Raw genomic sequence first — 13,703 nt, 5'->3', positions numbered from 1 at the left:
CAATTTCGATTTTGGTATTAAACGAGTAAAAACAGTTAAGGGCTAAACATGCAAAATAAGCATTCTTCGTCACCCAAGGTGTCTAAGCTACAACAGATCAGCTAGCCAAGGTGTCTGCCCCTCCCCGTCGAGCATCAGAGCTTTCCCATGAGTAACAGCTGATTGATTCCCGCTTCTGGTATCCCTTTCTCCTGATCGATTGGTTGTCGCTTGTGTCCCTCTTTTTCCCCCTCTCCGATCGGATCTGGTTTCCCCTGTTCTTCCCTTCCCCAACCGATCAGATCAATTCTGTTTTGCATGCATGTTTGGTGGGTTTTGTTTGTTTGTTGCAAGTAGTTTTGGTGCAGCTGTGATGTGGGCCGTTTTTCTGGTTGTGTTTGCTTTCTCGCTTTGGCTAACTGATCTGCATTGGTTGCCGTTATGAATGGGCGCAATCCGGCCAGCAGTTTGATCGTCCATGGCTGTGGATTGTGTGTCCAAGAGGCTTGTGGCGGTGGCTCAAGGAGTGTTCAAGCGGCTCATGGCGGTGGCACATGAAGTGTTCAAGCGGCTCGTGACGGTGGTTTTGGGGTTGTCTGTTTTATTATTTTCAGTTGTTATTTTCTGCTTGCACATTCACACTGTGTTCTGTTCCTTAGGCTTCTTGGCCTTCGCATGTCGTAGGCGTCCTCTATCTTAGGCGATGGCATAGTTGTGTTTGTTTTATATTTGTTAAATCCTTGTACTCTTTTCTTTTCATTGTTCTTCTTTGATGCCAAAAAAAAAAACAGTATTGAAACTATATTATAAACTTCCCCTCCAAAATTGGAAGCCTCAATGTCAATAACAAAACTTGTTCCTCTGACTGGTTGCTCAGGGTAGATCATAGAGCTTATCTATGTTGTGAGCTCCATGATGGCAACTATATCTCCATTATAAGTCTTGAGTGCTTTAACAGCTTTGCCCTTCGACAGACCTGCTTGTGTAATGACCAAATCAATGTCACGAGGCTCCTCATCTCCCTGTGCTCCAGCAACAGCAGCAGAAATATCTGACTTTGCCATCACTGAACCAAAGTCTGGCATCCTGAACTGCTGGGCAGCCTGTGTATCAGTGTATGCAGCTGAGAGCTCAAATACTCAATCTTTGCTTCTCCAAAAATGATGTATATCTCAGAATTCAGACTTTTGAAGACATCGGGTTTCGAGATACAAAACATCATCTGAAACGCACAGAGTCGATGGTAAAAGGTCGGTTATTACTAAATTCAAATCAACTACACCAAGTAAAGACAGAGAAATAGAGTAATGATTGAAGATAGGGGTAATGATTGGAGAGAGATAGAGAGAGATGTGAAAGTAATAATTGGAAAAATAGGGTAATGATTGAAGAAAGAAGTAGGGTAATGATTGGAAAACAAAACTAAAACAAAACTAAAATGGCAAACAAACAAAGCCAAGAGACCTACATTTTTTGTTCTCTTGATGGTGACCCTACTAAGACTGGTAATACTAATAGGTTTCATTCCCAGCTTCAGCATTGCCTTGCGACTTTTCTTCTCACTTTTGCTCTGCTTTGAACTCTCATTTGCACCTGTTCTTCATCTCCAATTAGTACAGTTATGCAGACGACAAAACAAATGCTCCTTATAATTTATACAGCAAAAGCAAAACGGAACTCCATATACAATAGTGTAGGAACTAGAAAATAGTTGTAGGTCAAAGACAGAGAATAGCTGAGCAAAGAAGATATACTCAAAACCTACGATTTAAGATCCAGCTGCAATCAGCTGCACAGTTGACATGACATGGACAATAAGAGCACATTTACAGGAAAATTAACCAACTGAACTGACTAAGAGGTCATGTGTACACAAGACAGAGATATGACGTGATATGGAACACAACAATTTTCCAAAAAGCTGGAAATGGAGACTAAGAAAGAAGAAAACAATGATACACAATAAATTGTGACATCATGATGTATGCACAAGAAAAACATAACTACTTCATAACAATACATTATGACGTCTTAATAGTCAGAAATCATTCATTCATTCAACACTTGGTGAGTTGCATTTTCAATACTTTTTTTGAGAAGATTAACGACCACATAAACTGAAAATCGCAAGTTTTAGAGTTCCCAAAATCAAATAACAGGACATATGCGCTAGCTGTGTTTGAACCAATCCAAACTAACTTAAAGTCCCAATAAGTTACATTGTTCCGACTTCCGTGATTCACTGCCTGCCTTAGAACTACATCATAAATGACTTGAAAAGAGTTTGACAAAAAGGGAAAATAAAAAAGAAAGTAAACCAACGGAATAGCAGCCGTAAAAACTACTCCATAAATTCATAAAAGGGAAAACAATGCTGATTGTGCAAGTTGTTCTCCGGAAAACTTCATTTCTCATAAGAAACTGGTGCTTTTAAGTGCTCCCAGCAGGGCAGCACCAATAAACATTTCCCAAATCCATAAATTCACATGCCCCAAAAATTTTCAATGCTATTGGGGCGTTCTTGACCGTATAAATGGCGGGAATATAGAACGAATAACACCCTACTTCCTTAAGTAATACACATGCATGCACACAGATATGGATAATAAGATGTAAAAGAAGTTATTATTTATTCCATAGATTGCGGTACGGTGGGGGAAAGGAAGGGAATAGGATCCACACCTTGAGCAGCATCTTCCACATCAGAGTCTTCTGCGTGCTCCACGTCTTCTACCTTCACTGCCTCCTCCCTCTGCGAATTACTAATTGAGCGGACAGACATCTTGAAAGAAAATGAAGAAAACAGAAAAGCCTCTAGAGACAGACGACCTGAAGCTTCTTCTGGATTGTCAGTTGGATTGGCATGGCTGACAAACTAAAGAAGAGATACAGATACAGAGAGAGAAAGTGGAAGAAAATGCCTCTCTGACTCTCTCTCTCTCTATCTCTTGTTAATGAAATGGTTTATCAGACAGCTTATTAGCGATCTTTCTCACCACGGGTCAACCGACTACCCCATATTTGTTGTAGGGATTTCCCTCTGCTCTCGTGTATTCTAGCCCAAGAAATGTAAGGAAAAATTGCAGCTCATTCCTATTTTCCGAACTTCTTCTCTCTTTTTTTTTTAAATGAAAAGATACTACAGTACATGGAAATATTTATATCTTTTTGGTTTGAGAAACTTTCCAGGTTTTATGAACAATACTCCTAGTAAAATACACTGAATTATACGTTTTAGGCGCAAAATGTTATGCATATATATAGTCCTTAATTGGTTAAAAATAAGTTATGAGAATAGAACATGATCTGTAAGTTTGTAGAAATAAATGATCGACTGCTCAATGTAGTGGAAATGGAAAGCACCTGGCTCTTGGGAGCAAAGCTACTCCCATTTGGTGAATGAAATCGAAAAGTAGAACAGAAAGATTCCAAAGCCTAACAGATCGATGTTAACGTAGTGGTCATTACTTACGAAATCAGTCCTATCTGTTACTTTCTGATTTGCTTCCAAACCATTGTCAAAATTTTCTTGCCAAAGGCACACAAAAGTTAACTCTTCGTAATCAACATTTTTGGAACTCTTTTTCACAAGGAAAGGAGTCCCAAAAAGTTTTCTTCTTCTTGAAACTTCCACTTATTTGTTACCAACATCATTCCAAATAAAACTACTTCAGCATTCAATGAAGTTTCAAACACAAGCCAAAAAATGAACTTGTACATAATTGCAGCAGATGGAATATGCAAAAAATTGAATAACCCTATTCAAACGTCTTTGAAGTTCTGCCTTCTTTGTCTTTTGCATTCATCATTCACAAGGATGTGAACATACTAACTTTACATTCGCTACCTAAAGACCGAATAACCCAATTCAATGAGTTTGGAGTTCTAGCTTCATCATCTTCCAAAAAACGTTATTATCCGAAAGTATGTGAACATAGTAACCTTCCAAAATCCAGAACTGGCTTCGGTGCATCCCAGTTACCGGAATAAGTCATGGCTAAATTCCAATTTCAGCAGAAAGAGTAATCATTTTGTGTGACTTTAAATCAGCAAAACTTGTCCAAAAACTAGGCCAATTCATTCTTTCCGTCGTCGCGTCTTCTTCCTCTGAGACTTCCATGCTTCATTGTTAATGGCATGGCAATGACCATTACTTCCGGACCATTTTTTGCAAGGGGCAGCCGTATCACAAACAAAACAAAAGCACTGCATCCAACCAACAGTAATGACACAAACTTTAGTCGTTAGATACATAATTCACCATCCCAATGCTTATTCTGTTAGAAGGCAGGTTCAGTTTACCATTTCACAGTGATTTTCGTGAGGGGTCTTCTCAAAGCAATTCTTCACGCAGAGATGTCTTGGATGCGGGTAATCTCTACATGCCACCTATCCATCACCATCATCATATGCATATTACATACTTGCACACATACATGATGAACAAATAGAAAAGAAGTATCAATACTACTCCAAGAGATACCCAGTTGGAAAATGAGGAGGTTTTGGACCTGATTATTAGGGGGGGAAAGACAGATTGATGAGAAACATTTGGGTTTGTGGCACAAGTACAGACCATAAATGCCAGTTGTCACCTAGATGCTTCCTTGGGTCTCAGTACTTGGTTTCACTCAGGGGTGAACTACAGATTAGGAGGATAGGCTAGACTAGAATGGACGTATAATCTCTTTATGTTGCTGAACCCTCTTTTCGACAAGTCTTCTTACTATTCCCCTTGCAGTCAGTACCCTTGCCATGGACACAAAACAAGCCAATGTTGCTAGAGCTCAACAATCAACAATAGATCCCCGCCGAAAGAAAGTTGACCTCTATGCCTAGCATAGGTTTAACAGATCTAACCATCGAAAGCCTACACCAGCATAGGAAACTCGGATAATAGCAGAGAGAGGTCTTACCCTTCAAGGTGCTTGCCGGGGAAAAAGTCTTTGGCTAGAATTGGCTTACCTTACTATTACTATGTGAGAAGAGCTGAGGAGGGCGGATAGGATAGGGTAGGATGGGTATGCAATGTGTGCGCATTCTTATTAAATACTAGAACGTCCGACGACAAGACGAGGCAAACTAACATTCGAAACCATCATTGTCGCCTAGTGAAAGGCCATTAGGTGAATTCCTGGCCTTTTTATAGATACAAACTGCCAGACTTTTCCAAAACCCACAAAATATCTTTATCCCATGTCCAACTGCAAAGCAAATTCATCACCCTTATCTTCATTGCATATTATATTAGTAATGAAAACAGAGAGAGAGATCCAAAATGACTGATGGATTGTCGCGATGTTTTTAACGCGTGAAACATAAGTTGAGCCAACTTACCCTCAGAATTCAGTCAAACTTTTAACACGCCAACAAAAGAACAAGACAAAATATAACCCTCTACAGGTGACGGATACCGGGAAAAAGACCCAATGAAGATAACTTAAATGACACAAGTATGAACCTTGTGTCTCAGCGTTTCTGTATATATGTGTATAAGTAGATGTACTAATACATGTTCGATCAGACATATACTATATGAGAGAGGGAGAGGATTACCTGGCCTTTTTCAGCGAGGACGGAGAGGTCAGGGGAATTAGGGTTATGAAGATCCTTGGACACTTTGATATGGGGAAGGTCGAGGGAGTCGTCATTAGGGTCGAAACCGAGAATGAAGCAATCTTCTCTATCTTCAATCTCTCTCATGTTCGCCTTCTTCCTTTTCAAACAAAATACTCCTCTTACTGGGGTACCCGCAAGATCAACCACCACCTCTCCCTCTAATCGCTCCGGCGAACATAAATCGATCACCCCCTTCAACTCCTTCCTTCCCATCTAGTTCTCTCTCTCTCTCTCTCTGAAAAAGTAAATGAACTCTAAAAAAGAAAGAATCGAAGAAAATACACTGCACGACTGTAATGGGAATAGGTAGCCGTTGAGCACTGACAGTGAGGGAGAGCCGATTCGAATTTCGAAAATGGCCATTAAACACATCCCATACTTGCATTATAAAGAGAGAGAGAGAGAGAGAGAGAGAGAGAGAGAGAGACGCTCCAATTCCAAACCCCTTACCAAAAGGCTCGTGATTCATTTAGGCCCATCTCAACTCCAGGCCTATCTCTACTTTGATGGCCCAACTATATACTCCTACTGGGGTAACCCAAAGATGACGGAAACCCATTCTATTCTATACCAAAGACTCGGGTTGTAAAGCCCGCCCTTGTTACCAAATTCTTTTGTCCACTTTACTTGTATTCCGTATATCACCCTAAAAAAAGAGAATTGAAATCTTTTTCTTTAAAATATTAAAAAATATAGATCTTATTTGATAGATCTCGAGTTTATATATTAAACAAAATTGCTCAAAATAAAAAAATATTATAAATTAAAAAATATAAGTAATTTAATAATGACACGCATGCAAAAAAACGGATAAGAAATTTGGAATGGAGGAAGTATCAGTGATACAAAATATTATGGGTGTGTTTGATACCTGAGAAAAGAAGAGAAAATTTTAAAAATATTTCATCAATTGTTTGGTTTCCATAGAAAGAGAAGGGCAAGTTTAAAATATAAGTTCAATTTACTCTCCAATTTTTTCTTAACTTTTACTCTAAATTAATTTCCTCTTTATTATTTTCTCTCCCTTTCCAATATTTCTCCCCTCAAGTTCCAAACCCACCCAATTTTTACCTCGAGTCTATGGCAAGTCCCGGACATCCTAATTTGCCAAAAAGGTAAATGTGGTTATAATTTTACTCTCTTCATTCATTTATTGGAAAACTTTTTTTTGTTACTCTAATTGAAAGAATAGGGCAACATGCTTCCAGAAAAAAAAAAATTGTCAACCTAACGAGGAGAATCGGCAGCCACAGTTTGCAAGGGTTTTTTTTTTTTTTTTTATCTCCGCGATTAATTAAGGTGCTAGTAAATTGATTTGGATATTCTGATTTATTTTTAACAAAATCTAACAATTATATTGTAGAGTACTTTATAAAGAGGTTGGTGAGAGTGACTAAGTCTTGATTCTTACTTTTCTGTATGGCTTATTTTTAGTGGCATTTGGTATATATAGGAATTGTCAGTACTATAATAATAATAATAATTATATATACTAATACTACAAAACTTCGAGAAGATGAAGATGAAGATGGTTGTTTGAATAGAAATGAGGGAAGGTGGTTGCAGTTGAATGGTCACCAATTGCTGCGGTTTGTCTCTCACTCCATCTTCCAAAGAGAGTAGGTAAGATGTTATCCCTTTAGATCTGACTAATCATATCGATCATACACAATTAAATTAGGGTAAACTATAGTTAACCCCCTCTAACTAAGCCTCGAGTGCACTTTGCCCCCTTTAACTTTTTTTTTTGGCACGCAACCCCCTCTAACTAACTGAAATTCAAACGGTCATAACTTCTTTGTCCGAAATCGAAAACATGCAAATTATATATCGATTTCGAGGTCTTGAAGTCAGCTTTATAATGACACCAAAATCACATCACGATTCAAAGCACACAGAAAGTTATGATCAATACGGTCTTTCTGTCTACCAGCCCTTACTCTTTTGATCATAACTTTCTGTGTACTTTGAATCGTGATGTGATTTTGGTGTCATTAGAAAGCTGACTTCAAGACCTCGAAATAGATATATAATTTGCATGTTTTCGATTTTGGACAAAAAAGTTATGACCATTTGAAATTATGACCGTTTGAATTTCAGTTAGTTAGAGGTGGTTGAGTGCCAAAAAAAAAAAAGGTTAGAGGGGCCAAAGTGCACGCGAGGCTTAGTTAGAGGGGGTTAACTATAGTTTACCCATTAAATTATAGAAATATCCAATATAGGAGTAATTTTCCAGCTTTATTATAAATTAAAAAATGGTTTATTCAACCATGCAATGTCTAACAGTTTGACTAGCGATCAATCAATATCTTATGAAGGAAAAAATGAGAAAAAAAGTTATTTTTTTAATACACAAAACTAATCGAGTACTATGCGATGGAGAACTTATGAAATACGATAATGAATACTAGTTGTCCATTTCTGTATGGGAGAAAAGTCTCTCTCAGTCCTGGTTTGTTTTCTTTTAACATGCACTTGTTTTAGAAACACAATACTAATATAGTCCTAATTTTTAGGTAAGGGGATTAATAGTAATTGTTTTGGAAGATATCAAATGAAACATGATGAGGTCCATCCAAGCATTATGTGCCAGAGGCATGATATATATGGTCCCATAAACAAAAGTGATTTGGACTCCGGACCATATATATAAAACAAACATATACTACTTACTACGTTTTAGTAATTAGCAAAAGTGAATGAATCTAATGTGGGTGGGTGTGTGTGTGTGTGTGTGAGAGAGAGAGAGAGAGAGAGAGAGAGAGAGAGAGAGACCATCAAGGGAAATTATTACTAGTAGCATAGCAGACTAGATTAGATTAGACCTTTTGTGGTCGTCTAAGGTGTACTGTATATGCATGTTTTCTTTAACATCGTATATGCATGTTTCATGTTTGTTGTAATTAAGCGAAAGTACGTATTTAGTGCTCTAGAGTCTAGCCTCTAGGCATGCATATGTCTCTACAAGCGCCAAAAGTGTATACATTTGTGCACAGTTTCGACTATGTTTAGATAACTCCAATATGACAGTGGTTTTAGATAACAACAAAGGAATATTTATCGATGACGCTCACAATCTATCAGTATTATGAGTTTCAGACAATACATATTGTAATTTAATTGTCTAGTTCCGATTCTTTAAATCACTAAAGCAATGAGGCAAAAATATAACAAAAATGTACGGTAGAGCCCAAAAATGTGCTGTGGTGGCATAAACTCGTGTTTTTATCATCACCAGCTTGAGATTGATGTAGTACTCCTACTAGGTATGTATCTCCAAAACTCTACGTATTGGCCAGTACGCTATTTCGATCGGGAGATATACTACTTACTACACCTTCCTGACTGTTATATCTTGGGTTGGTAATGGTAGGGTCATGTGAAGATGTGCAGACTCTAACAAGGTTGGTGGGGAAAAGACACCTATAAGTGGCGCCTTTTATAGGAGAGACACCCCACGAATTTGCGGTATCCCTCCCTCAAAACCCCCCATATCTCTCTCTCTCTCTCTCTCTCTCTCTCTCTCTCTCTGCACTCCAATCATCGGGAAAAAAACAAATACCCCAGAAACAATCAATCAAACCCCATTAAAATGGGTTCAGGAAGCGAAAACCAGAAAAGTCCAGTAGAAACGGAGGAGGAAGAAGCATTCTTATTCGCTATGCAACTAGCCAGCGCCTCAGTCCTACCCATGGTGCTGAAATCAGCCGTAGAGCTCGACCTCCTCGAGACCATGGCTAAGGCCGGCCCCGGCGCCTTTCTCTCCCCTACCGAGCTCGCCGCCCAGCTCCCCACACAGAACCCTGACGCAGCCGTGATGCTCGACCGGATTTTGCGGCTACTGACCAGCTACTCTGTTCTTAACTGTACCTTGAAAAGCCTCCCCGACGGCGGCGTGGAGAGGTTGTATGCTCTGGCACCGGTGTGCAAGTATTTGACTAGGAATGATGATGGTGTGTCCATGGCACCTCTTTTGCTTATGAACCAAGATAAGGTCCTTATGGAGAGCTGGTAATTTTCCCTCTATCTCTCTCTCTCTCTCTCGAATCAGTATAAGGTCCATGTTACCCTGTTTTTTATTATCAGCTTTCTATCACGCTTTAGAAATCCACTACTCTTGTAAGAGCAAGTTAGTCAATCCGTTGGTGCCAAAATAGCTTTACCAAAGTCATTTTTTTGGGCATGCTTTAGTGTCAAAGGCAAAAAAAAAAAAAGAATGGCAATTTTGTTGCACTAGTTCGGTATTGACAGTCTGCTTTAAGAAGGACGAAAACCCACCCCCCCAAGCTATAGGGGGAATCGGGCGAGGGTTCCTTTGGTTAGTTACCGTTGTTTTCTTTTAATAGAAACGACAAGAAAAATCAGAGTGTTCCCTAAACTCACTGCAGTAATTTCTTCCTTGACTTAACTCAAAGCCCTAAGTCCTTTATTTACTTTCAGATACCTTGGTTTTACCTCCCTTAGTGGTCCTTGCTTTCAAGAAAGCGGAGCGGGGCCAATTTCTTGTACTTGCCCAGGGAATTATTTTGGCAAAAATCTCAAATCTAGATCATTGAATTAAACTCATCTCTTCTTTTGATGCAAATTAAATTGGCTTGGATGATTTGGCAATTTCGGAAAATGCAAAATTGGATGCCAAAATTTGTTACCAAGAAAGACATTGCCAACATTTATCATTGAGTTTGACACTAGGGTGGAGAGAGTTTTGTCATTCTAGATGCCTGATTTTGGCTTCGGCATGAAATTTGGTACAAACGTGGACTTGCTCTAATAGACATAGAGAAAAAGATGCATCGAGAGAGTGTAGCGGTCTTGGCAACATGAATAAAAAGAGAAAAATTGTGTGTTCTAGGTTTTTTCTCCGCCACACACCTTAAAGTAAGACTTAACGTTTAGCGTATATATCTCACATTAAGTAAACTTTACGTATAAAATAGAAGAGCCACCACACATTAAAGTGGGGCTTAATATATGTACCAGTGTGTAATAGTGGAAGAGTCCGTGAGACATCGCACCTTAAAGAGCATTGAAGAGTAATAGTACTTACCAATCTCTGTCTGGAATAAAACGAGTGTTTATGCCTTTGCAGCACCAGTTCTAGTTCTAGTGTTGTGTACTTGTTGAAAATTAGGCGTCTTTGCGTGTTACGAAAGATTAAGGTCTCCGAGACGTTTCCTATCACAACAACTGCAAAAAATGAAATACTCTACTACTCTTCTCCTAGAAAGGAAACAAATGGGCTCCACTCGGCCACCAAGAGTTGTTGAAAACAGAGAGAGAGAGAGAGCACTTCACCTACCCCTAGTGCTTGTTTGGGAATCTCATTTGCCCCCCATTTAAGCTGGATTTTGAATCTTGGATTTAGAAACAAATTCATTAATTGAGAGGGAAAAAATATAGTTTTAGCTTCTTGATTTTATTTTTTTAATCGTTTTTTCCTGTATCTTCTGCCCAAAAATGTACCTTAAACACAAGGAAATACTATAGAAAATAACACGGCCTTAAACTTTTGGGTAACATATAGAACAAATGTGGAAGTCAACAGTTTAATTTGGCTTGCAAATCCTATATGGGCTTTACCTAAAAGAAAAGTTCACACAGGGCAAACAAGAACCTTGCCCGCACCCTGTTTCTCATAAACCATGTTCATCTATCTGTGTGGCTAGCAAAAATATATCGTAGTTAGGGGTGATAAACGGGCCAAACAAACCGCGGGTTGATCAAGTTTAGTTTGAAAACTTATTGAGCTTCAAAATATGTTTGAGCTTTGCTTGTTTATGAGATGAGCAAATCTTAAATAAGCTTGAATTAAGCCAAACATAAGCCGATGTCGATGTTGTGCCAAACACGAAATTGAGAATATAACAAATCAACAAGCGATAAACAAGAACACAAGGATATATGTGGTTCCGTTCAAGCACAAAACAAGAACGTACTCCACGGGAAAAAGAGCAAGAGGATTCACTATAAACGAGGAGATAACACACAGAACCGGCTATACCCGTAACTCTCATTGAAGCATCCAATCACAGATATCTAGGAACAAATCCCTGGCGGAACCCGATAGGGATACTTAAACCCAAGGTGGAACCCAATAGAGCATAAACTAAAACCCTAATATCTAATCTTCCACATGAGAGACCCCCTAGGGGCCTCTCCAAAGAGATTCACTCAAGAAGTCCAAAACCTAATAAAGAGAATAAGACTATATTTATAGCCACAGAGTCCTTCCTAAAACCAATACTTGCCCAAACAAAATTCCTTGCACCCAAAGTCTAAACCAACAAGGAAACAAATCTTTTAGGAAGTCAAATACCTTTCTTCGACCATCCGAAATTCAAGACATATCTCCAACACTCGAGTACTTTGGATTTTTTTATACATCAATAACCGAACAAGCCGAGTAGTGATTTGTTCAAGCTTGATTTGAAACCTTAATGAGCTTTAAAAAAATGTTAACAAACTAATATTGAACAAGCTTTTAACAAACCACCACAAAACTCGACGTGGTTCATTTAGCAGCTCTAATTGCAGTCCTTCCATGTTTGTGGATGGTGGCGGTAACGCCAATGGTCCTAAGGTAACAACATAAGTTCATCACTGTGATGGTATTGGTGTTGTAAGACATGCAAATTAGAAATTGGATTCCATAGAGATTGATTGATTGATTGTCTCACTTCACATGCATGCTCGATCGTATTATTCGATTGGATTGTAGGTACTATTTGAAAGACGCAGTTCTTGATGGAGGAATCCCCTTCAACAAGGCCTATGGAATGACTGCATTTGATTACCATGGTACGGACCCAAGATTCAACAAGGTCTTCAACCAGGGCATGTCCAATCACTCCACCATCACCATGAAGAAAATCCTTGAGACTTACCAAGGCTTTGAGGGCCTCACTTCGTTGGTCGATGTCGGCGGCGGTACCGGGGCCACTCTTCAAATGATTCTCTCCAAGCATCCCACCATCAAAGGCATCAATTTTGATTTGCCACATGTTATCGGAGATGCTCCAGCTTATCCTGGTATGCACAAATCTTTTAACTCAATAATAATAATTTCTAATAAGTATACACTCGAACACATTAGGCTTCTTTTTCAATTTTTTTTTTAAATTTAATAATGGTGGGTCTGGGTCTCCATGCGTGTAGGATTGGAGCACGTTGGAGGTGATATGTTTGTGAGTGTGCCAGAAGGAGATGCCATTTTCATGAAGGTGAGTTTTGCAATCTTTCACGTCTTACCTAATCCACTTCTTGTTGGTTTTAGTGGGTCCCACCAAGTTATTGGTGATAGTGCTCATGCCATTTGGGTGGTACAAAACTGGTAATTACTACTCGTACTAATGGAATGGACCACTGAGTGGGTCCCACCAAGTTATTGGTGATAGTGCTCGTGCCATTTGGGTGGTACAAAACTGGTAATTACTACTCGTACTAATGGAATGGACCACTGAAACACACAAAAAAATACTCATTCCCGTGTAAGTAACACCATATTTGGAATTGGTTGTAGCTAATTAGTGCGTGTTTTCCTACAGTGGATATGCCATGACTGGAGCGATGAACACTGCGCAAAATTTTTGAAAAATTGCTACGATGCATTACCAAACAATGGGAAGGTGATTGTCACCGAATGCATTCTCCCTGTGGCCCCGGACACTAGCCTTGCCTCTAAGAACGTCATTCACATCGATGTTATCATGCTAGCTCACAACCCAGGTGGTAAAGAAAGAACCGAGAAGGAGTTTGAGGCCTTGGCCAAAGGCGCTGGATTTGAAGGTTTCCGTGTCATGTGTTGCGCTTTCAATACCTATGTCATGGAATTCCTCAAGAAGATTTGAGTTTTTCAGTTGGGTTTTATGTGCATAACATACTATGCTTGTGGTTGGGGTTCGAGTTTGTGATTTTGTCTCTTGTTTTTTTTTGTCTTTTTTACATTTCCTGTAACATCTTCTCATTGAGTGGAATAAAAATGTGAATGAACTCCCATGGTTCTAATCTCACCCATGAATAGATTTCATTGCAAGCATCAATTGCTTTATGTAGTAGTACATTACACTTCTTTGTTTTGTCTAAAACAACAATTATCTGGAGTCTTC

General features: G+C 39.0%; 2 protein-coding genes and 1 pseudogene across 2 annotated transcripts; 1 reads left to right on the top strand and 2 right to left on the bottom strand.

Annotated features, from left to right (window-relative positions):
• Positions 1 to 799: 799 nt before the first annotated feature.
• LOC131300493 (nascent polypeptide-associated complex subunit alpha-like protein 2) lies at positions 800 to 6,059 on the bottom strand (annotated as a pseudogene).
• Positions 4,057 to 5,811, bottom strand: LOC131299910 (RPM1 interacting protein 13-like). Its single transcript, XM_058325483.1, has 4 exons — positions 5,536 to 5,811; positions 4,416 to 4,490; positions 4,282 to 4,368; positions 4,057 to 4,185 (listed from the first exon to the last, which is right to left on the bottom strand). Exons 1-4 carry the CDS (start codon positions 5,809 to 5,811, stop codon positions 4,057 to 4,059), a joined length of 567 nt encoding a protein of 188 aa, XP_058181466.1.
• A 2,966-nt stretch (positions 6,060 to 9,025) lies between the features above and the next one.
• LOC131300492 (caffeic acid 3-O-methyltransferase 1) lies at positions 9,026 to 13,607 on the top strand. Its single transcript, XM_058326366.1, has 4 exons — positions 9,026 to 9,609; positions 12,317 to 12,627; positions 12,754 to 12,818; positions 13,143 to 13,607. The coding sequence occupies exons 1-4, from the start codon at positions 9,191 to 9,193 to the stop codon at positions 13,443 to 13,445; spliced, it is 1,098 nt and encodes a 365-aa protein (XP_058182349.1). The 5' UTR covers positions 9,026 to 9,190; the 3' UTR covers positions 13,446 to 13,607.
• Positions 13,608 to 13,703: the final 96 nt, after the last annotated feature.

The sequence above is a fragment of the Rhododendron vialii genome, chromosome 9a (assembly GCF_030253575.1).
Source record: "Rhododendron vialii isolate Sample 1 chromosome 9a, ASM3025357v1".
Lineage (NCBI taxonomy): Eukaryota > Viridiplantae > Streptophyta > Magnoliopsida > Ericales > Ericaceae > Rhododendron > Rhododendron vialii.
Note: the sequence above shows the minus strand (reverse complement) of the source record. Positions and strands in the feature narration are given on the sequence as shown.

Coding starts and splice junctions, on each gene's coding strand:
- LOC131299910 (XM_058325483.1), bottom strand. CDS start 5,811: ATGGGAAGGAAGGAGTTGAAGGGGGTGATCGATTTATGTTCGCCGGAG. Junction 4,369..4,415: donor CTTTTCTATTTGTTCATCAT/GTATGTGTGCAA, acceptor GGTGATGGATAG/GTGGCATGTAGAGATTACCC. Junction 4,186..4,281: donor ACGAAAATCACTGTGAAATG/GTAAACTGAACC, acceptor GGTTGGATGCAG/TGCTTTTGTTTTGTTTGTGA.
- LOC131300492 (XM_058326366.1), top strand. CDS start 9,191: ATGGGTTCAGGAAGCGAAAACCAGAAAAGTCCAGTAGAAACGGAGGAG. Junction 9,610..12,316: donor AAGGTCCTTATGGAGAGCTG/GTAATTTTCCCT, acceptor ATTGGATTGTAG/GTACTATTTGAAAGACGCAG. Junction 12,628..12,753: donor AGATGCTCCAGCTTATCCTG/GTATGCACAAAT, acceptor CCATGCGTGTAG/GATTGGAGCACGTTGGAGGT.